At 37.3% G+C, this 27,742-nt stretch overlaps 1 protein-coding gene across 1 annotated transcript in view; it reads left to right on the plus strand.

Annotated features, from left to right (window-relative positions):
* Positions 1-26,735, plus strand: part of PEX7 (peroxisomal biogenesis factor 7) — a 40,757-nt gene extending 14,022 nt beyond the window's left edge. The window contains exons 6-10 of the mRNA XM_059841800.1: positions 3,036-3,142; positions 3,543-3,656; positions 6,684-6,739; positions 13,113-13,212; positions 24,455-26,735. Coding sequence (XP_059697783.1) covers positions 3,036-3,142; positions 3,543-3,656; positions 6,684-6,739; positions 13,113-13,212; positions 24,455-24,523 — 446 coding nt within the window. The 3' untranslated portion in view covers positions 24,524-26,735. The remainder of the gene's footprint in view (positions 1-3,035; positions 3,143-3,542; positions 3,657-6,683; positions 6,740-13,112; positions 13,213-24,454) is intronic.
* Positions 26,736-27,742: the final 1,007 nt, after the last annotated feature.

Consider the following 27,742-nt stretch of genomic DNA (forward strand, 5'->3'; position numbering starts at 1 on the left):
CTCTATTTCAGCCAAAATCAGAACAATTATCTGTGATAGAAACAATCAGCACAATCATTTTAACACACATAAAAAGATTGGTTTTTAGAGTCATGAGATTTGGGTTCTGCTTTTAATTTTCTCACAGATTTTCTGTTTAATTTGGGCTAAATAATTTAATCTGGTTTGGTATTTAAAAATACATGTAAGTCAGCAAGTAATGTAAACTTGTAATCATTCAGTGTCACTGCTTTAATTGTGATGGTTTTGTCTTTTTACAAATGAATGTAGTGAAGCAGGGGTAGTGCTTTAAACTGACAGAGGGTAGGTTTAGATTAGGTATTAGAAAGAAATTCTGTACTTTGAGGGTGGTGAGGCACCAGAACAGTTTGCCCAGAGAAACTGTAGATGCCTCATCCGTGGAAGTGTTCAACACCAGGTTGGATAGGACTTTGAGCAACCTGTCTAGTGGAAGCTGGTTCCTGAAAAAAATTTTACTTGTCCTAGTTAGAATTTTTTTCCCCTTCAGATAGTGTTTAAGGTTTTCATGGGGTTTTATTAACCTCCCAAATAGCTAGCTATTTTTTTTAGTTACTCTTATACCTCTGCACTGTTTAGAAATGATTGCTTAGCTGATTGTTCTCCCAGGACTTTGGAGATTATGATTTATGAATTTGGGTAAAATATATCTGTGAATAAAAAAGATAGGATAAAACCTACATGAAACTTAAATCTTGGATAAACTTTATCTTTTCACTGTTAGACATTGTCATTCCCATTAGCAATCTTTATCTTGTGTATAAGAATGATGTACTTGTAGATTAGCATCAATTGAAAAGTTTTGAATAGATGAGTGTATATTGTGTAGTTTTATTGATTCGTCCAAGATTTCACAAATATTCATTAGAAAGAAAGAAAGCAAGTACAATGTATAAACAATTCTGAAATCATAATAAATTATCTAATGGACCAGTAAAAATCTGTTGCCATAGAGAAACTGCTTCTTACAAAAATAGAAATATTTTAGGGGGGAAATGTTGGGTACTTTTCTGGTTGCTTACTTTGGTATGTCAGCTGGAAGTGTCTGTTAATAAATATGATTGAACTAGGTGTGCTTTCCTTGTGCTTTCTGTTATTATTATCCTACTTTTGCTTTATTTTGTAGAAGAAGTGCATCCTCAGTATTTGTAGTACTCATGGAAATGTGGAAATGGCAAAATTTTTAATTGCAGCTTTTGTTGAAATGAAATGTAAATATATATGTATGGATGAAAATAAGTTTGAGGTTTAAAAAAGTTTGTTAAAATGTGCACTGTGTCAGGATTGCACTGGTTTTTTATCAGGTTTTTTTTTTTAAATAATCTAATTTTTCCACTTAAATGGAAAAATTGAATTTTTGTTTGGCTTTAAATCAGTTTTCTCTATTCACAGAAAGGTTCACTTGCATGTTGTGTTACTCTGTTAAAAACATTTCACAGATAGTGCCAGCCAGAATTAATAACTGCTAAGTCTAGCATTTTCAAATAAAAAAAAAAAAACCAAAACCAACAACAACAACAACAAAAAAACCCACCCCCGGAAAATAACATATTTTTCCTTTTCTCATGCATCAGCGTTTTCTATTAAAAAAGAAGTAATTGGGGCAATTTTACATTTAGTGTCAAAATTGATATTGGCTGAATAAGTTTTCCAAATGCATTTGGCCCTCATAATGCTACTGTAGCATCTCTGTAGCAGTTCATTCTAGTTCACCTGGATTTATGTATTTATTTGCTTGGGGAAAATGATCCTGTCTGTAGTGAAATATGTGTTTCCCCTTCAAATCTACATTATCTGATGAAATTAAAATAAAAGCTTTTTAAGAAGTCCATTATAATATCTCAGAAAGACTTAAAACTCAAACTGAACTGTCCTCTGCAGGCAAGCAGATTAGCAAGGCTAATGGAGAGTGGATCCAGGGCGTGCTACCTGTTTTTTTGCCAAAACCCTGCTGCTCGTGTTTCTTCCTCTCCATATGTTGCCCTGTTTTTATAAGCTCTGTAGCGATGTTTGAGGCTTCAGCTGGCTGCAGGGTGCCATTGTCAGGAGTGCTATCCCTGTACTGAGCAGCAGTCTTCCTCCTGACAGTAGGGGAGGGGAGTGAAAACAGGGAGAAATTGGGTGTTGTTCCCACCTTACAGATGCGGAATTTATTCACCAAGAGTGCAGCATCTCTCCCAGTCCTGGGGACTGAGGATGAGCCAGCCAACTCCAGAGCAAGCTCCCCATGGTCTCTGTGGTCAGAAGGCTGGACTTGTCATATTTAGTGAACCAAGCTCTCTCTGCCTTATTTATTTAAACTTTCCAAATGTTTCATGGAATTTTGTTTTTGGGAAGTCTGCAGGGTCTGGTGGTTCGTGCAATTAGGAATATTGCTGTGGCTCTAGGCATGGTTTTATTTGATCTCTAGCCAGTTTCTTGAAAAGAGCTATGATTTTTCTTGTGCCCAGCTGTAGACTTTATCAGTGACCAACAGGGCATTTAAACCATCCAAGTGCTTGTATATAAAGGTCATGAAAACAATAATTATAAGGAATTATCAATAATTTCTTCAATAGCAGCGTAAAACAGTGTTTTTTAAAATTAGCTAGCATTGGTACATGCTTCCCATGAAAATAGGATGCTTCCTAGAAATCACGAGTGTTTTAATCACCTTTTAGTGATGAAATTTGTCTCTTGAATAAACATAAGCATAATAATAAATTCTAATTAATTTTCTCTCTCTGAAAGCTAGAGAGCTAGAGAATCCATTTTGCTGACACAAAGCTAAATATTCAGGGCTAATGGGAAGGTCCCAATTTTAAATATTGAAAAGCTTAGTTGTCCCATCAGTTGATGCAGCTTTCAATATCTTTACAAACTGTTAGGAACTGAATTTGTAAGAAGGGTGTATACAAATGCTATAGATCTTTAGGGGCAGATCAGAAAGCTAAGAAACACTTGTCTGCTAAGCACTAATGGATTAACTGAAACTTGTAACTGATGTAACAACATTGAATCAATTTCTCTTGTTTCAGGTGATCAGACTTTAAGAATTTGGGATGTGAAAACCCCAGGAGTCAAACTTGTGATACCAGCCCACCAGGCTGAAGTCTTGAGCTGTGACTGGTGCAAATATGATGAGGTATAAAACTGTTCATCCCACTGTTTTGCTAATTGAACCACTCTCATTAAATAGCAGGGGGTTTTACTGCAACATTATTGCATCTTCTCTTCATGAAAACGTGCCTAGTTGCTTTGTTGCTCTCATTCACTATTACATCTCCAGAAGAGCTTTGGTCTAGGAGATGGTCAGCCCAAGCAGATCAGAGATTGTGCTTAACTCTAGTGGGCAGAGTAGTCAAAAGTGAAGACCAGTTTGTGTTTCTCTGTGCTCTTTAATTTACATACTGGGGATGTCACTTCATTTATGATTTATGAATCTGTATTTTTTGATTTATCTAACTTTTTTTATCCAACATATACATTGCTACAATTTAGTAATTAAATTGTCATGATATATATGTGTTTTATGAAATCATCAGAACTTGCTGGTAACGGGTGCAGTTGACTGTAGCTTAAAAGGCTGGGATTTGAGGAACATCCGGCAACCAGTATTCGTCTTGCTTGGTCATACCTATGCTGTCAGAAGAGTAAAAGTAAGTTGTGTTTTATTTCCCTGTGACCATCACTGAATTATTACACAATTTTTTCTGGAAGCCAGTAATATTTTATGTTCTCTAATAACTAAGGAAAAACCAAGGATGTTTGGTTTTTCCAAAACATCTAAGGATGTTTTTTAACATCTAAGGATTTTAGAGAGCTTGGGAGGTGGTTTGAAGGTTACTTCAGCTAAATTATAAGGGAAGTTGGGGTGGGGAAAACACTTCCCCTTACTCATTTTTATATGATGCTTTTCCTTTATCTTTCCATACAAAGGGCCAATATTGACAGAAGACAAGATACAAAACACATTGTGAATATATACTTTTGTGTATACAAGAAAATATTAATGGATTCAAAGGGATTTTGAAACTTTATGCATGAAAGACTACAGGTGACTTTACTGGATCTGTGTACAGCTAGAATACCCACCAATAAGAATTTGCTCCCAATGCACAATGACATTTTTATCATGAAAATATGTATCCAAATATCTTTCTGGGTACGCTCAAAAACTAAAACTGTGTTTCAGTGTGAAATATTGAAACTAGCAAAGAGTGTGAGAGTCAAATACATCAATATCAAAGTCTCCTGGAAAAGGAGATTGTACCTAATTCTTTTAAAGCCTTTCCGGAACAGGTGTGTTTATTAATATTTTCTAGGAAAGAAACTTTTTCTGGCATAAGAAGTTATCCTGGCTTGGTGTTTTGCTTCAATGGCCTTGATTTGTTTCTCACATATTTAGAAGTTACTGTGCTTAGTTTGTAGTTTGTCAGAAAAGGGTGTGACTCAGGTAGTCATTCTGTATCACAAATCCTTTTCATGATCAGACAACTTGAGAAGCACCTGCTCTCCTTATCCCAGCTACCCCTGTCTGCTCTCTCTACTGGTGATTGATGCTGAGTCTTTTTTTCTAATTTAACGTCTGCATGACTGTTCTCTAATCTAGCTCTGTGAAATTTTTTTCATAGGAAAAGATGCATCCATGTGCAAAGGAGACGTACTGAGAGTACATGACTTCTATTCCATCTTACAGGCTTTCATTGCTTCCATTTCAAGACAGACATGGTCCCTGAGCACATAAGATACGACAGTGTGGGCCAGCACTTTGAGGTGGTACGATATCTCCACTTGTGTGGTGTAACTCACTAGTCACACTGAATTGAGAGAGAGACCTGGATGCTGCCTCTATAGAGGCAGCTGCCCCTACTAATATCCCTTCCCCTATGTTGTGCTGGCACAAGCAATTGTAAAGCTGCAGCTGATGGCTTTGACTGAAAACCCTGTCCCTGAAAGTGACTAGTTTCTGTCTGGATCATTAAGCTGTTTCAATTTGTTGCTCAACCACACATTTGCAAGCCTTGACACAAAGGAGGGGGACTGGAGCACACAGTTTGAAGCGGAAAAGAAAGTGGAAACCACAAGTCTGGGCAGCAGATCTGAGGCTGGCAAGGAATTCTACCCAACACAATACTGTCAGGATTCCTGCAGATTTCTTATGGTCTTTCACTGCAGTACAGGGCATTATCAGTGCACTGATGTCATCTGGAGTCCTTTTTGGGTGATTTTGATGTTGGTGCATTTGATCCTCACGTTCTTAGCTGGCTTCAATATCTTACACTGAAACACAGTTGTAGTTCTCAAATTTACCGAAAAAGATATTTGGATATGTTGGAGTCAGGATGGATGATGTGGTGGTATCTTCTGCCTGTACAGGAGGCAGATCATAAAATTGTAGTATTTTACAGTTAAATTGAACAGAATTGTCTCTTGTAGTAGAAAGACATTATGCAAATTTTTTCAACTTACATGTGTAGCGCTCTGCTGAGTATAGAGTTTGCTTAGGTAAGTTTCTAGGATACTTCAGGTTAATGACAAAACTTTGACAGGATGGTTTTGCTTTATCTTAAACTATGAGGACATGCAAAGGGGGCTTATAGAAGGTGTACCATTGTTTTTTGTTGCCCGTCAGACTTCTTCCCCTCTAGTATTTATTTTCCTGAGGTGCAGAACCCATTTTGTTTTGGGGTTTTTTTCCCCTCAAAAAAATTTGCAGAAAGTCTGCAGAGGTTCGAGTTCCAGCATGCACATTCCTCAATTCTGCTATAATAAAGAGAGCTCTGTCAGCAGACTTCAGCAGCCATCAACACACACTGCTCTCTTGACAACCTGGGCAGTTGTGGCAATAGCCTAGACTTAACTTTTGACTTCGTAGTTGCTGTGAATAATATTAGAAGTCTTGCAGGAAGACTTAACTGTGAACCACAGTGGGGGGGACCTGCATTTCAAACTCAAGTTGTGTCAGTGGCTTGTTGTATTTCCTGCTGAGAAGTACAGATTTTAAAATAGTTGGAAACTGAAGGTTGCAAAAAAACTAGAGCTGAGATGAATAATTTTTGCATAACTGCATCCTTCTTTTGCTGCAGTTGTTAGACCAGTCTGCAAGAGTCCATGGAAATGTCCTGTAAAATGCCCTGTAGGAGAGGGGGAAATCATGAAGTGATGTTATATTGCCTTCAGTTTTTCCACTTAACTCCAATTTTCCCGTTTGTATAAATAATTTCAAAATTGTGGGATATAGAATTGATGACGGTAATATATATTCTCTGCAATATGGCATAGATTTTCTCTCTGAAAATAATTAACTGGTCACATAGCTGGTTTGAAACTTGATTTGTATAACAAGATGAAACTTAGCCTATTAGCCAAAAGCAGAACTTAATGACTGTTTATATGACTGTTCCAGAACTTCTTAACTTTACAGCAGAGTTATTTGGTACTGCTGTAATGAAATCTAAGCAAAACAGGATCCCACAGAGCATTCCTTGTGATTATTAATTCTATGATTCCTTGTAATTAGAAGCATGGGGGAGAAATACATTGATGTAGTCTGTTGTGTTGCAGCATGATGTGGTACGAACCAAAACCATCTAAGTAGTTAAACTTTGATAACTTGCTGCTTACAGTAAGCCTGTATATGTTCACAATGTTTTAACTTTAAAAGTTCTTTTATTTTCTTGCAGTTTTCACCATTCCATGCAACTATATTGGCCTCTTGCTCCTATGATTTTACTGTAAGGTACAGTATTTTCTCTAACTGGATAAAAATAGAAAGGTGATCTATTTCAATATGGCTTGCAATAGAAAACAGTTCCGGAGTGGATATACTGGAGAGCAGTTAATGTTGCTGTCATAAGCAAGAAGATAAGATGCTTCATAAGGTGCTTCATAAGCTATGTTGAAAACACATGGGTTTGTCACTTAAAGGCCAGCTCAGTCACTCTGCTGAGCAATATCTGCTCTGTCGGATGCTTTCTGCAATCCTTTTCACATCACTCTACTGAACATAGTTGCGTCCAGCTGTGATAGTGTCTGATAAGAAAGGTGATAACCCTCTTAAATTAATTTAGTTAGGTGAATTCATATGTTTCTGTGACACATTTTTATTTAGACTTTTTATGAACAAAGTTTTTGTCCTGTCAGTATCTGAGAAAGCTTTAGTAGTGTTCCATAGTGTATATGCTTGAACTCTTCAGACAATACTTCTGCAAGTTCCCCTGGCTGCTCAGTATATCTGATACTGCTGAGGATCTCAGCAGTACCGTTGTTTTAAATCTAATTTAAAGTCCTAAAGAAGTTTGATTTGATACTGGGATTTCTCTAAGATACATGATATCACAAGTCAATACACTATGAAATATTCCTGAATACCTCAACCAAGTTCTTTGATCTACATTTTAATTTTCTAGCATGGACTGAATGTAGTAGGCAGTACATTAGGAAATGGGAGAAGCCCTCTTGCCTCCATAAAGGACTGCAAAGTTATCCCACTTGTCCAATTATCTCAAGTAATGTTAATGTCACTTCTGGTTGTGTCCTAATTGGTCTGACACCAGACCTAGAGAGATTCTTTTGCCAGGGGGTTCTGTTGCTAATTCTCAGTGCCTGTATGTGTTGCTAAGTCATAAATCAATCCAGTCTTCTGCCACAGCATCATATAAAGTTGCATCATGAAGTTAACCCATTAAGCATTGAAGTGTCTTGATTGTATTGTCATGCTCTTCCCCTTTTTGACAGCAACTATATATCCTTCAGGTTTGGTGCTAATGTGCTTCATGCAGTACTGAAATCTAGTGTGATTTCAGCTCTGACATTTTCATATGTGGAAATTGCCAGAAAAGATGGAGAGAGCTACTAGCTCACAAAGCATCGTGTCTATAAATGTAGAGCTTGGGGACCTCTTCACAAAATTCACTCTAGGCATTATTTTTCTGTTTGAAGATTTACTTGTCATTACTAAGGGGAGACAGCAGACTTGAAATGATCAAATAAAGATTTTTAACAGTTTTCTAAAACTGCTGGATTTGGTATCAGTGGACAAACAACTGAGAAGGCCTGGTGAAAGTCTTTGGAAAAGGTGTCACAAGCAGAATGTTCTTTATAATGGAGGAAAATTCTTGCCATAAGAATTTGGGAACATCTCTTTTAAAGACTATATTGTGCCTCTACCACATAGTGTCATTTTACTGGATGCACCATACACTCCACATGTACATACGTGCACACATGTCATATGTGCACATGCACGTACCCCACACATACAAGGGTGCAAATATATGCACACATACATGTACTTTTCAATTTCAGAGTAAAAATCCTTCACCAATATATAAAAGGTGGAAGAGAAGTAGGGATTCTAGTACATGGAATTAATTATGGATCTTATCGAATCTTCTCAAGGCCTGTGACATTTTAGCCCCATTTGGTGGGGGGTCGCTGAATTTTGATTCCTAGAACAGCATGGTGGCAGCCCCTTAAAAACAGATTCATTGCAGTGTTATTTTAATAGCAGTTTATGATCTTGTTCATTTATATTCTTTGGTGTGTCTGTTTGAAGCTCAGAATTACCTGCAAGCATTAGTTTATAGTAGATAACAGAATAGAGCATAGTGTTGGAGCAATCCTTTACTGTTGGAGTTCTGTAATCTTAAAAGTTACTGAAGCTTTATAGTTTAACCAAACAGCTGCAAATATTAGTTCAGATTATCAAACTGCCATGTAAGAAGCAGGGATTTTGTTTAATTCAGGTCATACAGCTAGTTTGGCACATAATCACAACTGGATATCTAAAAGAAAAAATAGTAGGTTGAAAACAAAGTTAGCAATGCTTAGCTTACTCCTTTGCAAATATCATTGAATATGAGCACTGTAGTCAAGCTACTGGAAAGAAACCTAGTTCACATACCTACTTGATACTGGGAGCTGAGAAAAAGAGGCTGTTGATTTGAACTTGAGTTTTTACATACCTTGGTATAATAATTTACAATCCCTGTCCAGTAAATGCTTCATTCAGACAAATGTTTTCTGTACCACTTCCTTACTCTTTGGAAGAGCTCAGAAGAAAATGTAGGCTAATTAAAGAGCAGATTGAACACAAATGAATCATTAAAATGCCAGGAAATACACAAAGTACTGTAATATTTCCAGAACTACTTTAGGTCTGCATGCATATTTTTAAATGCTATCTCTGTCAAAATTCAGTTTGGAAGAACACCAGTGTCATCTTTTACTGGAATCACCATTTTGTATTTTTGGACTCTTCAGTGTAAAAAAGAAATCTTGGTGCATTAGTCACAGACAGTGCTCACCAAAATCTAAACAGAAGAGCTGATAAATTATAGAGCTTCATTAAGCTGGTATCAGGCCAGATCTTGGATCATATTCACAGAAGCTTGTCCCTAAGGCACAAAGTCAATTTTTGTTAAAAGTTGTGCTATACTGGACATATCTCTGCAACACACTGTTAGGTAAACCACTGTCTCCAGCTCTCCATCACTATGTACCAGTTCAGTAACTCGGATCACAAAGAAATCTTACAGAATAAGGCTGATCATAAAATAAACTGTGTTTCATTTCAGCTAGGTATCCTTACTATCCTTGTATTCTTTTTCTGATATTTTCCTTCAAGGTGAAAAGGTGGATGTTTGCTCATTTGCTATTTTTTTCTTATTTTCCTCAAATTCAAAGTGTCCTTCTATACCCAAATTGCTTCATAATGCTGATACTTCACTGGAACTATAATGAAATAATCTCTTCAGAATATTAGTGTGGAAATAGTTAGACGTTCCCAGTTAATGCCTGAAGTAACATCATTGCCCTGATTAGCCTGTATCCAAAAGTAGCTTGACTCTAAGGTCTCCTCTGGTAGAAGTTTTTCTTGTTTGCAGGAAGAACTTTTACAAGTCAGTGCAGGAATTAGAGAATAGGAGCAGGGGAATGAATTGTGTCATACACATATAGTAAACTGGCACCGAATTCTGTGCCAGTTCTTTGCCCTTGAAAGGTTCTTGGCTTTATACATCCACATGCTACTGTGACTAGTGCCTGGTGTGGTTGTGTGTGAATGCTAGCATTAGTTGTTGAGTGGGCTTTTATGGAAAGCACCTTCTAACCATCTGCTTCACACCCACCTGAAAATATGATGTATGAAGACATCACATAGCCCAAGAGCATTAGTAAAGCTTTCATAAATAAATATTTATCATAAATATTTTTTCTTACCCAGAAGGTGTAGCCTTAATGAGTTGTTCTTTGTGCTTCCATCTGTGCATTTTCATAGAATCATTTCTTGGAGTAACTTTTGAACCTGTTGAAAACTTAACTAGATTTAACAGGAAACTTGTAGTCTAAATTTTAAAAGCTTTAAGCTTTTACAAATTTAATGGAAACTCATGAGCCTGAGTTTCCATGAGTTTCCACTCATGCAAGAGAAGGAAACCCCAAGTACTGCCTTTAGGAAGTTAAGAGACGTATCATGAATTCACCACCACAGGTAATCTTACTGATCTGCTAGCTCCTCACCATGCAGCAGCAGGATGCTACAACACATTCATTGTACAGACACTGGAACCTGGAATGATACTTGCTACCTCTTTTTTCCCAGCCAGTAGTGAAGGTGCGGGGACACTTGGTAAGAGTAGAGTAGGGTTGAGGACAAGGTAAAAGATATGCAGGACAGACTATATTTGGGTTGGTAAAAGTGAAGTGGTCAGGGAGCACAGGTCTTTGTGACACTGCTGTGGGTGGTACAAAGTACAAAATCTGTAACATAACAGGCTTTTTCTCCTGTCATAATGTCTTGTTCAGAATAAGCAGTCCACTTACTCTGCACATGCAATATATGTGCAGCTGATGAATTGCATGCCAGATACATGTAAAACAAATAAGCTGTAGAGAAATGAGGGAGAAGTTATAATTTTAACAATTCTAGCGGTAAAAAGTTCAAGAAAATGCACTCATATAGGTTTTGGGGTTTTGTATTCAATGTAGACGTGACTGAGGTTGTGGCTTCATACATAATATAGGTAAAAATAACAGTTTAAGTGACATACCTATGATTGTACAATCTGTACAAATCTGTAACGGACCATAAAAACCTATGTGGTTGTCTGGCCTGTGTTTTAAGTTCATGCTGCTAACTCTGTAGATACACTTACAACTGAAATAATGCAAGCCCACCTACTTGTGCTGTGAGTGCATCTTCACTTTGCTGTACCGCCGTTCTGCTATGGTAAACAATGTCTTAGAAAAATTGCATTGCCCTCTCTGCAGAATGTGATGGAAGTTGACTCTGAGGAAAGCATTGCTGTACCATGGTGGTTTTGGAAGCTGTGCAATAGACATTTTTTCTCACTTTAAAGTGCAAAGTTGCTATGAGAACCATCACTAATTTGCTATCAATGGTTCTCAGTCCTGAGAATGAATATTTTTTTGAGCTTTCACTAGTAATTATTTATATATTAAAAAAAGGTATCAAAGCTTCTAGTCAGTCTGTTGAACTTGAACTAAGTTGCAGTACTCTTAATCTCTAAACTGCTTCTTTACAACATGACTTCATATAACAAACACTATTTTGTCCTGCTATTTTTTAAATTGATCAAAAGGTCTTTCTAGGTTCTTTATTCATGTAGATCTAAAGTTATCTCCTTTAATCGTAGTTTTCAGTTATGAGCATCTGTCTTTCAGGAAGTGTTAGAGAGCTCATGTGGAGGCTAACACTATTACTAAAAACTAACACTTAGAAACAAAGATATTTGTTTCCTTACCTTCTTTTGAACAAATGTGGGAGGATGAAAATGCTGAAATGGTCTTTTGCTCATCTCTCCCGCAAAATAAGTTGTTTATTTTAGATCTCAGGTACTAGGAAAAAATTAAGAGGGTTGTTGCTATGGCATAGCCATTGTGCTGATACCACTCTCCTTGTTTATGAAGGAGATAACATCTACATGTTAAACAAACTGACCCTGCTGGCTCCAGTGTTTGCTATTTTCCCTGAATTGGTTTGAACTTACAGTACTTCCGCTGCAGTTGGTCTGATAATGAGCGGTTCTTGTTAAGTATTATCACTTTTCCCAATAAAGGCAAGGCAAAGAGACCTCTTCGATTGTTACAGAAGTAGTAAAGCATATAATTGACCCCTGTGTGAAAATGTGGGCTGTAGAGACTTTGATTACAGATGACAGCCCACAAAATGTGCTGTGCTGTGCAGCCTGTGGACTTTTCTCAGTGGTATATGCAACACAAGAAAGAGAAATAAATCTTTGTTCTGTGCTGGCATATGGGGTTTTGTCAGTGTGTTATTATCTGAAAGTTCTGTGTTTGAATCCTTTTTTTCATGGCTGAGGTGCCTTTTACCTCTATTTTAATCCCATCTACTCTTATATCTCTCATACTTCCTGTTAATTGCATTGATGGACACTGCATCTATTGGGACAGTAGCTGGGAGAAATAGAGGACCTCAGAATTCTTATTTTTCTAGTTATTTTTTATAAACCAAGGCTTGAAAGAAAAATTTATTTTAAAAATATGAACTAGTGGAATTAACTGTGTAAGGCAGCTTATCTGTATAGTACAAATTTGTTATTAAATTATAATACTAAATTCTGTTTTACAGGAACACAGTCTCAAATTCAACAATGCGTGTGACTGAGATCTCTAAATGAGTGTGTAATTTTTGTTTAAATAAAGACCCCATAGTTAATGATGCCAAAAACTGAGAAAAATCACAAATTGTGCTAATATCTTTCAGGGATAAAATTCCCCAGCCATCAAGAAATATAACAAGAATATTCTAGCCTATGTTTTTTCTTCTCTTTTAATGATGTCCCAACGACTGCTCCTTGGTGCCCGCTTTGATCTCAGTTTCTGCAACAGAACACAAAGATGGTTTTGCCCAGTGAGGTTTAATTTATGCAAATCAGCAGATGGCTTTACCAGGAGTATGATTTGTTATGTTTCCTAAGTGGATGAGTTTGCTTTTTTAAATACCCTGGCAGCAACAGATTCATCAATATCTTGCATTATATTTTTGAAATGGCTTTTCAATTACTTTAATTGTGGTTTGTTTGATTTTTTTTTTCCCTTTCTCTTTCCCTCTTTTATTCTCTCAATAGATTCTGGGACTTTTCCAAGCCTAATCCTTTGCTGGAAACAGTTGAGCATCACACTGAATTTACATGTGGTCTCGATTTAAGTCTTCACAACCGTGGTCAGGTAAGAGCTGGGATGCATTACTGTTCACTGCCTGTTACAGGCCCTGTGGTCATGGCTGAGCTGCAGGACTCAGATCCTGAATAAGTCACCAGATTGCAGTAAGCTTCTGGAAGTGAGTCTGGCTGAATGCTTATCAAATAAACCTCATTTTAGGTCCATTTTTATTTGTGAAGCAGTTCCTTGCATTGGGTAGGAGGGGAGGGCAGAACAGACAAGATTGAAAAATCAGATAACTGAAAGCCATTTTGAGCTCTGGGAAAATTAAGTATTTTGTTTCAGAAGGAAGAATAGTAAAGGGTCTAGAATGCTAAGCTGAGATACAGAGCTTTCTTCCATCTACTTAAATTGTCAAGTTAAATGTTGGTAGTGTCACATATGATGCCTAGGTCTGGTTTGGTGTACTGTTAGAGGACTAGGAGAGGCTTAATCTGTGGCTGAAATTCAAAAACCCTCAGCTATTAAAGTGAACAAGTAGAACCTATTTTGTCAGTAGCCCTTATTTATGTACTGGTTCTATAAGGATTCCCCTCTCCTTCTGTTGCTACAGTTGTTTCTGTTTTGTAAACAGAGGATTCTTTTTTGGTAGTATGATATGATTTTAAGACAAGAAACTTTGAAAAATTAAGTTAATTACTGTAAAGATATTAACTGTTCCTAATGCACTATTTAACGTGCCAGAGATATAATTTACATCTAGATTGTTCTCAAATTCACAGTAAAATGTTTTTTTTTACCCCAGATAAAAATTGTAACATCTACATTCCCATTCTGTTTGGACAAAGCGAATTAAAACCATTGTAATTTCTGCTGGTAGGACACAGGAGAAAGGTGTAAGTTTGGCCAAATACTTAGCTTACTGCGCATGGAACCATTCTAGCTAAATGATAGCTTGAAGGGGTTTTCTGTGTGGTTGGTTGTTCCTTAAATTCTGTTGCTTCAGTGGTGCTGCAGTTACTGTACACAAGACTGTGCTGTGAACCACATGGGGGAATTTGTAAGGCTCAAAAAAGCTTTCAAGATTCAAGTTATTTTTCATCAGTACAAGGCAAGAATACTTAAAGGCCAGTTGCTGGGGATGGTAACTTCATACCAAGTGACTGCCTAGATGTGATTGGGCTGCACTGGGCCCAGAGGAGTAGCACGCATAGCATAGTGCATTTAGGGCTTCACAGTCCCACAGCAGTGCATGTGCTGAGCCCAGTTCAGTTTTCCATGAAGTTGGTGTGGGTTCGCATTTGGTCTGAATGAAGAGAGATTTTTTCTTTCATTTTGTATTGAGGATGTGATTACTTTGACTACAAGCCCATTGCTTCATGGTAGATAATGAATTGAAAGAAAAGTACACTTGCACTTTTATGTTGAAAAAAGAAAAATGATGGTGTGCACACCCATGAACACTAGGACATTTGTGCATTCAGGTGTCTTTTTTCCCAAACAGAAATTCTACAAGTCTGATGTTGGACTTAGTGCACAAAATTTATAAACCCAGGGTACATATCCATATTTACTGAGTGCCAATGTGCGTTCCAGACAGAAGTTTGGCATTTGCAACAGCTTTGATAGTCCTCTGTTTTTTTTCTGTTGAGTTGATTTAATGTATTCTGAGGGTTGGATATCACAGCAATGCAAATTGTGAATGGGGTTTTTTTTAAAGAAGTTTAAAAATCTGTGATAAAATTAAACTCTCATTAAGTTAAGGAGTGAACACAAGGGAAACATAATCCCCATTTTTATAGGAAGACCCAGGAGACATCACCTTGAGTATACTTTGTTCAGCTCTAAGTAGGACATGGACCTGTTGGAATGAGTCCAGAGAAAGGCCATGAAGATGATCAGAGGGCTGAAGCATCTCTCATACAAAGACAGGCTGAGAGAGTTGGGGTTGTTCAGCCTGGAAAAGACCAGGCTCCAGCGAGACCTTGTAGCAGCCTTCCGGTACCTAAAGGATCCTCTGAGAGAACTGGAAAGGAACTTTTTACAAGGACATGTAGTGATAGGAGAAGGGGTAATGGCTCCAAACTGAGAGATTATTTAAGTATAAGGAAGAAATTCTTTACTGTGAGGGTGATGAGACACTGGAACAGGTTACCCAGGGTTGAGGATGGAAGTGTTCAAGGCCAGGCTGAAAGGGACTTTGAATAACCTGGTTTAGTGAAAGGTATCCTTGTGCATGTCAGGGGAGGTTTGAACTAGATGATCTTTAAGGTCCCTTCCAGCCCAAACCATTCTATGATTCTATGAGCACCTGCTGAATAGTTGCTTCCAGTATGAGCCCTTGGAGTCTTTCCCTGGCTTCTGCATCCATCAACAAAGATCATTTGCTTAAATTTTATGCTGATATTCCCCATAAGTAGGTTGTCTTTATGTCTGTTCTTTATAAATCTGATGATGAGCTCCATTATTTGTTTTCTTCATTTATTTGCATGATTTGTGATTTTCACTGTTTGCTTTATATGGAGGTATGACTTCAGATTTGAACTGCTTCTCTCCTCCAGGGAGGAAGAGAAGGATCCAGGGAGAATGCAGGGTATTTTATTTATAATGGACAAGCTATTCATTTATGCTCAAATTAAGTACCATTCTGGTCATTAACCTTTGCTTTCATTCTTAATGATATCTTTTGTTGTCTAGACAGATTATGTTTTCTTTGGCTTTGCACAATGAACTTCTGTGTTTTTGAAGTATTTTTTCACATGTCAAGGAAAAAATTATATGCATTATTGAAAGTGTTCATAATAGATATTGTGATTAAGTAGCTAGTAATCTAGGAATTACAAGACATTCCTGTGGAACTGATAGAGCTTTGAACAGAACCCTCCGGCAGAGAGTAGGTACATGCAGGCAAGCTGGTTCTTGTGCTAAGGGAGGCAACGTGGGAAAAAATCTGGCCATAAGGAATGTGAAGAGACCCACTAGTATTAGCTAGATGAAACAGTAAACTCCTTTGTGCTTAATTAGATATTCTAGTATCTATTTTGGATTATCTGCCTCTATGTAAAGTAGGTGTTTTTTGAAAGCTTTGAATTTTAAAACTCAGATGTTGTTTGGTTTGGGGATTTTTTCCCCCACCATAATGTTAGTATCAGATTCATAGAAATTTGAGACAACAAACAGGTGCATAGAAAAATGTGCATTTTGCAGTGCACAGCATTAACAGAAATGATCTTTATGATATTCAGGGTATTTCTCTGTTAAACTGCAAGTGCTGATGTGAGAGTTTGCCAGGCATATTTTCCAAGAGAAAATATTCCCAACTCCAGCTTTCAGCCAAAGTAGCCTAGGCACATATGAGAATAGTGACAAGACCCTAAGCACCAAAAATCTGTTAAATTTGTGATGTTGTATAGTATTAAGAACTGAGAAAGTGTTTACCCTGTCAGCAACATTAAGAGTATGCAGTTTTTAAAACCAGATAGTTCTTTCCAAAGTTTAGGGATTAGAAAAACAACTGAAGTTTGCTTCCTTGTATATGCACTAGATAGACATAGGATTTATGTAGGGACTAAAAAATGGTAATTAGCCATAAACTATCATGCTCCTTTAAGCCATCTCTTCCTGGGATTTTGCTGTGTTTACATTCATGTTTACATGCTGTAGGTAACTTCCTTTGGTGTTACTTGTGCAGCTTTATTTAAAAGCAGCCTTTTTCTTTTGCTGTAGGTTAAATGCCATATGGGAGTCATGAATGCATTTTAAATATCTTCAGGTGATCCGTTATTGACACAGATAAAAGTACAGATGCTGTAAACATGCCCTTCTTGTCTTGATTCTGAAATTATTTCCATAAGTATGTAAAGAATGGAAAATACACATGTGTAATGAATTTCTTTAAATAATGGACAAAAGATAACCAGCCCTTTCTGTTGCAGTTCTTAAACAATTTTGCCTAACTCAAATGTATAAAAAACCTGACGTTCTGAATTTTGTCTGAAAATCTTCTTTTGCTATGCCTCACATCTGTTCTGAACTCTGTAACGCAGCCAGTGGAAAGTATAAATTACTGATTTCCATTTAGTCAGGCTTACTGTTATGCTGCTGAGAACAAGATCAAATATCTTAATGGGAACAGGAGAGGAATCTTTCAATTTCTCTATACTTTTGTGCTATTAACAATGCCATTCCTAAACTGCAAGGATATGTAATTTTCAGTGGGAGTGATGGCAAGTGGTGTAGTGAGCACTTGGTATGTGAAGAGCACATTAGACATCTGTGACATGCCAGATCAGAACAGGACTCCACAATGTACTGTGCTGAGGTGCTCCTTTTGGAAATTAAAAATGTTCAGCTCCAAATGAGAATGAACCAGGTGTCAGTTCTCTAGTTCAAAATAATTTATCTGAATGCTTGCTGAAGTCTAGATTTTAGAATAACTTGTGTACAGCACAAATAGTGATCACTTAGGATTTGCTTCTGCTGTGATTGTGTGTGTTTGGATCATAATTGCACTACAAAAAGGCAGCTGTCTGTGTAAATAGCTATTTCTGTCAACAAGTCTGGGAGGAAACTTGGTTTCTCTAACCTTCTGGCTACAATTCTCCTCCCCATGCAACCCGGTGGGATCAGGGTGAGTGAGCAGCAGTGAGGTACTCACTTGCTGGCAGGGATTAAAGCATTAAACACATAGCACCCCATATTATGGAGACAGTGATGGTACCAGTGTGGTATCCATGGTTCCTGTGCTCTTTGTTACACTGGCCTTGTGATTTGGCCTTCTTGAACTTCCACTCTCTTCTTCCTAAAGCTGTGGGGTGTCATCCAGCATGTTCTGCCCAACCAGCTGTCTTCTCCTTCCTTGCACCTGGCCAGTGGTACTTAGAACTGAGAAGAGGTGCCTGCATTGGTCTGCTGATCCAATGAAACTGATGGTATTCTGCATCACTAAAATTTTAAAGCTGTAATTTCTTACTAGCTGGAGGGAGGCCATGGCCAAACTATATACACTTGACCTGCATGCCCTGAAGGTAGCTTGAAATCTAGTTCTAAATTCATCCAGCTTTATGGGGAAATTTTTGATCATTGTCAAGTTTTGGTGTGCAGGTTTGTTCGCTCATTTTCTTTGTGCAGCTTTTGCAGTGTGCTGCATTAGCAGTGCCAACAGGAAACAGAAGGGACAGGAGGGGCTGCAAAAGCTGGCTTAACCAGTATAGCCAAATATAAATGCTGATGATGTCTTTACTAAGGCTGTTTGGCTATGTATTTTGCTGTTCATTTAAAGTAATTGTGGATGCTCAAGAGGCCCAGAAATGTTGATTGTTCCATATAAAAGTGGAGTTACGTCTTGTGGAAATGTACAGAAGAAGAGATACTCTCTGCTGTTTTTCTTTTGATCACTTGCTCTTATCTTTTACACTTAATTACTAAGGACCTAATAGCTTCCACCCAGCTGTTGTGGCTATGCCACTGCTTTAATTATAACACTGTCTGTACTTCATTTTAGTCTCTCCTTATGGTCCTTCTCTAGGATGCTACTGAAGTTACGCACTTTGATTCTTTGAGATAAAAAGAACCTACTTACCTAATTTCACAGTGGATTTTTCCATAAAATATCAGATTTTACCAGCTGCAAGTGTTAAACCAATCTGAACACCTTACTGAGTTGGAGGGGCTAAAAGAAGGAGATATTTCGTAGTGATGCTTACTGTATGTCTTTCCCAAACTGTGAAAATTAAACTTTCACTGTGTAAGTCAAAGCCAGGCACTCATGAGTAATGGTCACTATTTGCCATTATCAGCAAGACTTTCTTGGTGTTTGGAAAGGTTTCTGTCAGGCATCACAATTTTGTAAAAGCTGCAAGTGTTTGGAGAGGAAAATCAATTTTGTTACTGAAGTACTGGTAAGGATGGGAGACAGTACTTTCTTACTCAATAAATGTATTGCTTGTGTATTTTATTTGGTGCAATGTCTTACAAATACTTGCTACTTCTGTGAGCCCCATCTTTTACTCAGTGTAGTGGATTCTGTTACTCTCCTCATGACCAGTAAACGTTTGAGAAGTCCCAGTGAATTGCACAAATGAAACTCAGGGGAAGACAGCAGGATGTTGCAGCTGTTACTGAAAATACTGTTTGGCTTATGATTATTTGTGATTGTATCCCAAAAGGAAGGAACTGAACTTTGAGCTGAAGGAAGAATTTGAAAGTCAAATTGGGTCATTAGAAAACAGTTTCACTGGTGGAGATTGAGTGCATTTGGGTCACCAAGGTAAATATCAGCACAGAAAGGCATTTGCAGTTCCAGTGTACCTTCTACAGGACTTAAAATTGACTTATCAATTAAACCAGTTCTTGGAAGATTGAGTCTTCCTCCTAATTTTTAGAGTACAGAGGAATTGCTACCAAATCTGTGGAGATTTCAAGGATTTTTTTCTAACCTGCAACTCACATCTCCATTTCCTTTACAACTTACTGATGAAAGCACACTTGGAAGACTTGGATTCAGAAATATGTGGCATAACTTCCAAGGCATCTTCCCATTACCATGTCAGAGCAACAGAACAAATTATGAGACAGCTCTTGGCTTCTTAGATCAGTTCTTTATGACATGTCTTTGCAATGTGAAAAATAATGCCCCTCAAGTTTCTTATCTCTTTTTTTCCTTAAGAAATAAATGGATTTTTTTAAGCAGTATTTGGAGCATCTGTTTCTGATAACTCTAATTTTAACCTAGATCTTTATAAGAAGTTCTGTTCCAGGTTTGTTTAATTTTGTCTTTACTGGAAGTAATATTTAACTCAAGGTGTGTTTTCTCAAAAGTAAATTTAAAAAAAAAAATATTGGTGTTACTGAACATTGAAAATTAAAAGTTTTATTTGCAAACTCCCATCACTTTCAGACTCATGTAAGGGCTGGCATTGTGCAGTTCACTCTGGCAACTGCTAACCAAACAGGTAGTGGTCCAGATTTTCTAGAATAAAATAGGTATTGAATGAGTTTAAACTCATGCATGATCCATTATGGACTTGACCAATTAGTTTTAATGTTCACCTGTGAAAATAATTTGATGAGTAGCAAACCTAATAGCTTGCTTTATCTTCAATTAATCTCCATCCCACAAGCTTAGAGGATGTTCAGGATCCCTCAAAAACATGTAATAATGATATAAATAGACCATTAAGTTATGTTTGAGAAGACACAGAAGATAAGAAACTAAAAGAGGAAGGGAATCACAACTAATGAGAGTCAAGAACTGAATTTATTTTTTTCTGCTGGCTCTTCTACAGAAGAAAGAAAAGACAGCTCTCATTTGAAAATGGGATGGGGAGAAGCTGAGAAATGGGTCTCTCTCAGGCACATTTACATATTATCACGTGATTCATTATGAGCACTATGGAAACTCAGTGGCACCAAGATAGTTCTGGAGATATTAATCTAGAGAGGGCTGTACTTTGTTTCATAAAGGGTAATTGAACTCTTAAGTTTTTAGTTGTTCTTTTGAATATATTTAATCTTAATTATGCTAGAAGATTTATTGTACCTTCAAGTACTGAATAAAAAAGTTAGTGGCTAACTTGGGAGTTTTCTCTTGTTCTCTTGCTTCTTCTGAAGAGTAAAGAGGCAGAATGTCATGCAGGTAATTGCACTAGACTGAGCGGATTGCCCTCGGGTGCTGGAAAAGGTCTAAGTCTATTGCAAGGCAAGATGATTGTGATGAATAGGAAACAGAGGGCCTGTCAAGGGAGTAAATCAGTTAGTGAGTCAATGGAAATGGCTCTGATAAATGAATGGATGTCAGTATTAAATCAGTTGGTGGAAAACATTGTTATACTCTGGGACAAGGATAAACATTTCAATAAAATACAGGATAGCTGTTTTAGCTGAGTTGAACTATGATTTTATAGTCAAACAATTAGCTTTCGGGGATGACTGCAGTTTTTTTGTTTCTTTGCTTGCTTTTTTGGCTTTACTTGAAGAGAAATACAGTGATCCCCATTTTTTATACTCGTTTTTGTATTTTTGCTGGCAGATAAATTGGCAAGATATTTATTCTGCAGTCAGAACAGTATATATATACCTTTAGTGTATATGCTGGTGTCATAACTTTGCTACTGAAATAAAAACATTAAAGAAAATTAATAAATGTCGTTTTGTTAGACTGCCTTTGTTCCATGTAGCTTTAGTTACAATGAAAATTACCCGGTTTAGAATGCTTCTTCTATTTGTGCTATTTCTTGATTTAGTTTACCAGTCAGTGCAACAAAGAATATTCTTGTTTTACAGTTAAAGTCTAATTATTCTGCTTTTCCCTGCTACTCAGTAGTTAAAAGTTTCTACAGTAAAACTTCATTCTAGAGTTACAAGGGTATTCATAAATGATAATGAAAGTTGCATGATATACAAAATATGCTGTGCAAAATAGTCAATATTACAAGGATATTGTGATTTATACAGTTCTTAGCAACTGAAATAAGCTGTCCTCTACTCTGTTGGCATGTCAGTTTAAAAAAGAACAATCCAAAAAACCATGCACCTTCTAAAAACTGAAATCAGTGAGATTTGTTTGAATATCAGAGTAAAATTTGTCCACAAGACAGCAGACATCTTTTATAGGATGACAAACTTCCATCCCTTCATGCTCCTAATGGAGGGATTTTTATCAGGTGTGCAAATCAAGTGTGAGTCCATTTTCAGTTTTCCTTTGTCTTCATCCTACCACAGGAGGACTTTCTTACCTCTCAGTAATTTCATCTCATTGATCAAAATATAAACTCTAGGAACTTGCCCCCTTTTGTATGCTATACTTATTTACTGTGGTGTGCTGGATGAGCCTTCATCCCAATGAAATTTCTACCTCTATTTTAATATTTAAATTCAGTACCATTTAGTTTATTTTTTAAAAAAGTCTAAAGTGCTTTGAAGTATGTATTAAAAAGGGTCATATGTCACAGGGGAACTGACATCTCTAAATACTTTTAAAGCACTTACATTCAATTTCCCACATTCTCCTCTTCTGGGGAAAGGCACACAACTGTTGAACAACTGTTGTATGACCAATGTATAAGACAGGTCACAAGATAAAAGGCAAAATGCAGGGAGAAGACATTTTGTAAACTGATGCAGTTGCTGCATGAACAACTCCTTCTCTTCATTGTAGGATTCATCTTAGTCATTTATATTTGAGCCAGTGACAATCTCTGAGCTACTGCAAAGGGGCACGTGGCACTCTCCATCAAAAAATGCTGGCTGCAGCACTCCTAGCTTACAGTTGCCCCTTTCTCTGACAGTCTTGTCTGTATTTTGGAGAAAGTAAGGAGAAACGGAAATGACATTCATTTTTTAATGTTTTGCAATGCTGCAGTGTCCCAGTTTCCCATAGATACCTGTGTTCTATACTTCACATGTGTGTTTTCATCAAGGTTTCTGGTTATCAGCATTTCATAATACGCTTCCTTCTGCACAGGAGAACTTGATTCACTGTTGCTTACTGTAGCTTTTGTTTTCCTCTTGTTGGCTGGCTATGTTTTCTCCTTTCACGTGGTATCATTAAGTCAATGAGTTGGGCAACTTACCGCATGTGATCCTTTTCAAACTCTTTTAATATCCTCTGTTTATTTTTAGTGTTGCTAGATTAAATGGTTTTATAACTATATTTGTTCAGAGGCGATTTCAGGGATGTTAATTACATTGATAACAGGTGGGAATTCCCATGGGATTTTTTCCAAATGTTATTTTTGTTTCTTGTTTCTTTACAAAAATAGAAAGTCTTGCCTATGGAACATTGATCAGTAGCTATGGAGAATAGTAAAAAAACCTGCAGGTTATGTGATTGCCAGCTTCTACACAGCATTTAGTGGAAAACTCAAATTTTCTTTTTGGTATGATTTGAGAGACTGCAATGCAGCAGAACATTATGCTACAGAAAGCTCCATTGTGTTGTATGAATAGACAGACATATTGTCAAGAGTTTTTTTGACCCATTTAGATGTATATGGAAAGCACTTCAAATAACTAAGTAGAACCAGCTAAGGAAGCAATGAAAATGAATAATAGTGCAGTATAGTAAACACAAAATGGGCTAATTATAGTCTGAAATCAAATACTGTAGTTGGATTTCCAAATTTTTAGTGTGCAGCTGTTCATTCTGGCTCTAGAAGAGAACAGGAATTGCAGGCTGCTGCAGAAGGAAGCTTGTTGTGCAGAGGATCCAGTACTGTATCTTTTGTAATCCCAACTGGAAATGACATTGTAAAGATAATGCAATATGGTTTCAGCCAGATTTGCTGGCGTTTATTTGTGGACCTCCTCAAGTTTTTCTCTTTAGCTCTCCTCTTTCTTCTATTTGCCCTAATTCTTGTCTCCTACAATATTTTGTGAATATATGTCATACCTAGGTCATCTTCTTGAGTCATTGTCAGTGTGGTTAACCCTTTCACTTTGTTACAGACTCTGAAGTGCGTTTTCAATTAATTTTCAAACCTAAAGCATTCTGTAGTCTTTTTCCTTGGAGTCTTGTAAATTATTAAGATCTTTAAACACTACAGAATTAGGTTTACCTTCGGGTTTCTGGTTTTAAGTTCAAACCTTCATCTATGATAGAGCCTGGGACGATGAAATCAGAGAAGTTGGGGTTATACTCAAATCAGTCACTGTGTTTATGAGATGCCTTTGTCACAAGTGGCACCACTTCTTATTAGACTAGTGGTGGTCTAGGTAGTGCTTGAAGCAACACTATGGCCCCCAAATCCCAATGATCAGCAAGTACACATCTCTCTTCTCAACAATTGACAGTGACCTCATAGCTTATCAAGTGTGAGACTGAAGGTCTGGCTTAATTCTTCAGGAAAGTTCCTGTATAATTTTGGTTGAACTCTTTTGGTTTTCCATTCCTCAGCACTAGACTGTTCAGATTTGGTCATGAAATGTTTAGATATTATGGTGAAAGGATCCTAAGACTCTATAAAGAGAAGAAACATGGCAGGGTCTGGACTTTTGTATGTACTTCCTTAATTTAATTTTCAGTTACATTTTTTTGCCTATTTGGAACAATCACTTGAAACTCAAAGGTTTCCCTGCTTTCCTCATGAGGAGTGTGAAAAATGGGAGGTTGTTCATTTTCATGTTTTTCAGTAAAGTTAAAGTTAAAAAAAAAAAACCAAACCCAAACCAATTTAGTTATTTTATAATTTTGAAGCATGGTAAGTCAGAGTACCAACTGATAGTAAATCCACAATATGCATTAATTCCGTGTGGTTTTTGTAGGAATGACACTTGTGAAGGACCTAAATAGATTTTGTTTGCTTTGTAGGTGGTGGACTGTGCTTGGGACGAACTAGTCAAGATCTATACTCCATCGTGTCTGGCAGTTCCTGTTTAGAAGAGAAGATGATCTGACATGCCAGGAACCTTTCTCTCTCCCCCCACAACCAGACTTGTGCTAAAGTGTCAACAGTGCCACTAATCTCAGTGTCTATAAGTAGAGCTTCTTGAATGGAGTGTTGTGCACTTGAACATGTGGAGACTTCAGGGCTTGGTTTACTGTACAGGTGATACTTGAGCTAGCAAAATGTTCCACAGCTACTCAGAGGCTGAAGAGTGGCCATAGCAGATATCAGTGATGTCTTCAGAGCTGAATAACCCACACGAGTTTGTGATCTGTCTGGCTAATGATGACAGCAGAGGCCTGAATTTTCTTGTTCCTTATAAAGATTAAAAAAAACTGGCAGTGTATTTTGAGATGTCGCTGTAGAAAAGAAAAGAAAGGAAAGGAAAAGAAAATAAAGGCTTTTTACTGTAAAGTACTGTAATGTCAGCTGAAGTTTATATCACCCAGATGCATTTATGTTTTGCTGTGAGTCATGTTGCATTATTTTCTTTTGCAATATGATGCATTTACTCTTGATCGACAGTAAATGTCATAGTTTATAGCCAGCTGATTTGTTTGACCTTTTTGATTGCCGCTTCACAAAGATGGTAAAGATTACTTTCATATATTTTTCTTTTATATCTCTTTGAGTAAAACAGTTGATGAAGTTATGTAGAAAGATACTCTGATAATAGAGAAAATGGTTATGAAAAAATGAAATATATACAAAACTAATTGGATCACAATCCTCAAGATTTAGAGATAGGGCAACCATCTCTTCTATTAGACTTGTCTTCTATTTTCACTTAGAAAGTTCTTCCAAGAAACTGAAGTGGAACGTGGCCATAAATTCAGTGTTTCTGGACCTCTGACAGCCTGGCCAAAGTGAGAAGTGATGTCCAGACCAGTTGACCTGTATACATGCAGATTAGTTGCATGATATAAGCATAGCAGATCCAGCATGGCCAAACTATTGCAGTCACTACAATATGCACAACACGTTCTAGGTATGTTGAATGCTTTGCCTTCCCAGTTTGACCCCTCAGCCCACGTGCTGGTACTTCTATCTAAGTTTTTTGGGGCAAGAAGAGATGTTCAGATGTTACGTTTATCCAAACATCTCTGAACAGTGTTTTAGGATCAAACTGTGATAGTATTGCAGCACTCACAGGTATGTGTTAGCCTTCTTTCCTCGTTTCCTGCTAGCCATTTTTTTTTACCTTCTTAAAACTGTCTCCTTTCTGTTGTTAGCCCATCTCAACTACCACTACCATCAAAAGACTCTTTGCAGGCTGGGTCTTTGCAGATCTCTGGTCAGGTTTTCATAGTGGTGTTAATAAATGCTCTACCCTTCTGGGTTGCAGCACTCGTAGATCAACCAATAGCAGACACTGCCAGATCTGCTGGGTGCTTTGAAGCAATGAAGGAAAGAATTCAGCTGAGCTAAGACCTGCAAATTGCAAGGAAAGAATGGTTGTTCTATCTTGGAGAAAGAGCCAGGGAACTAACAGGTGGCCACAGGGAGACATGCATATATTGATGGGGTATATAGGGCTGGAGAGGAAGAAACTTTCTTCTACAACATGACAGTTTGGATCCCATTTGGATCCTGTATTTTTCTTGGTCAAATGCAAACTGCCCCTGGACTGACATCTTTTTGAGTTGAATTAATAAGAAAAAATAGATTTTATCGTTTTTTTATGACAGCGTGCTGTACCAAATCCGAACCTTTTACTGCACTTTAATTCTGTGTGCTGAGGAATAATGCAAAATGAAGCTGTGCTGCATGCAGCTTTCAGCAGTACCATGGGCCATAAAATCTAATTTTAGGCATTAAAATTGATTATTTCAACTTCAATAGTTCCTCCACTCTTCTGTTTTATCTCCCTTTTCTGCTTTGATTACAAGTTGCTTGTCTGAGTGGAACATTTTGGTGGCAGGTGTGTATTTTATATGCATGTTTCTGGGGGGGACAGAGAGAGTGGAATGCTGCCATAGCCTATCAGTTGGAAGGGAAAATTTAGAAAACCTAGTGCAGGGGGGAAAATTAGGAATTCTGAACATGCACACTCAGCACATGGATTAAATCTTTTCTCAACTGCCTTCTCTCCCTTCATGTCCTGCTTAGCTTCAATGCTGAGGGTTGCTGTATCCAGATTTATTTCTCTTGAAAGATGAGCACATCCAGAAGATGCACATAGTAAATAAAAACTGTGGCCTTTAATCTTGCTGTGTGATCTTTGAATGGTGAGAATGTGCTGTAACATTTCTGCACTGTAACAGAAAAAACAGTTTGGCAATAGTTGTTGCTGATTCTTAATTCTCAGGGAATATTTCCTATAGCTGTTTTGAAGAAATACTTCTTATTTTATGACCAAAATACTGGCTTCCAATCTTTTTTTCATTTACTGAAACAGTTAACAACAGCAATCTAAAACATGTAATGTGTTCTGCTTTCAAACTTGCTCCTGTGAAAGATTTTGTTTTATTTAAGTCTGGGTTTCTCTTTGGTTTAAGAAACATATTGATTAATCAAGTTCTAAAGGCATGGATTTGTTGTTCTATAATGCTATTAAATTAATTGCACACAGTATCTTTGGCTATACTCTTGTGTTCACTTCCCCAATTAAGAAATGTTGTTCAAAAAGTAAATACTGTGAAAGATACTGAGAGTATCTTCTAAGAAGAATATCATAACCAGGGTTTATTTAATGTATGAATACTGGGTGATGGTCACATTTTTCCCCTGTACTGGTAGAGACCATACTTTATGCAACTTTTCCTAGCTGTGTGCCCCATCAGATCTTCATTTTCATAAAGGAAAGCTATTTTAAATTATTCTTTGTGTCTGCTTGTGCAGAGTATGTGTCAGTGATGAAGTGATCTCTTTCTTCTAGCCAAGTACAGTACTGGCCTCAAATCTTGCTGCATAAGCAGGCTGTACTGTGTCTTTCAGTAGTACTGCTCAGCTGTGCTCAGGGTCATGGAATGGGGAATGGATACAACTCTACACAGTTCTTCCCTGATAGACCTGATGGTTGCATTAGACTCTAATTAAGGCAAATTTTCCATTAAACATTTTATAGAGGTCTTGAACATTTTCATCCAAGAAGCCGTTATAAAAAAAAATCTATGCCCTTAGGAAGACACCAATTTGCTGCATTTTTTGTTTTCCTCTCACATGTGTCATTGTAGCTAGTGAGCTAATGAAATGCAGAAGTGACCATAATT

The sequence above is a fragment of the Haemorhous mexicanus genome, chromosome 3 (assembly GCF_027477595.1).
Source record: "Haemorhous mexicanus isolate bHaeMex1 chromosome 3, bHaeMex1.pri, whole genome shotgun sequence".
Classification (NCBI taxonomy): domain Eukaryota; kingdom Metazoa; phylum Chordata; class Aves; order Passeriformes; family Fringillidae; genus Haemorhous; species Haemorhous mexicanus.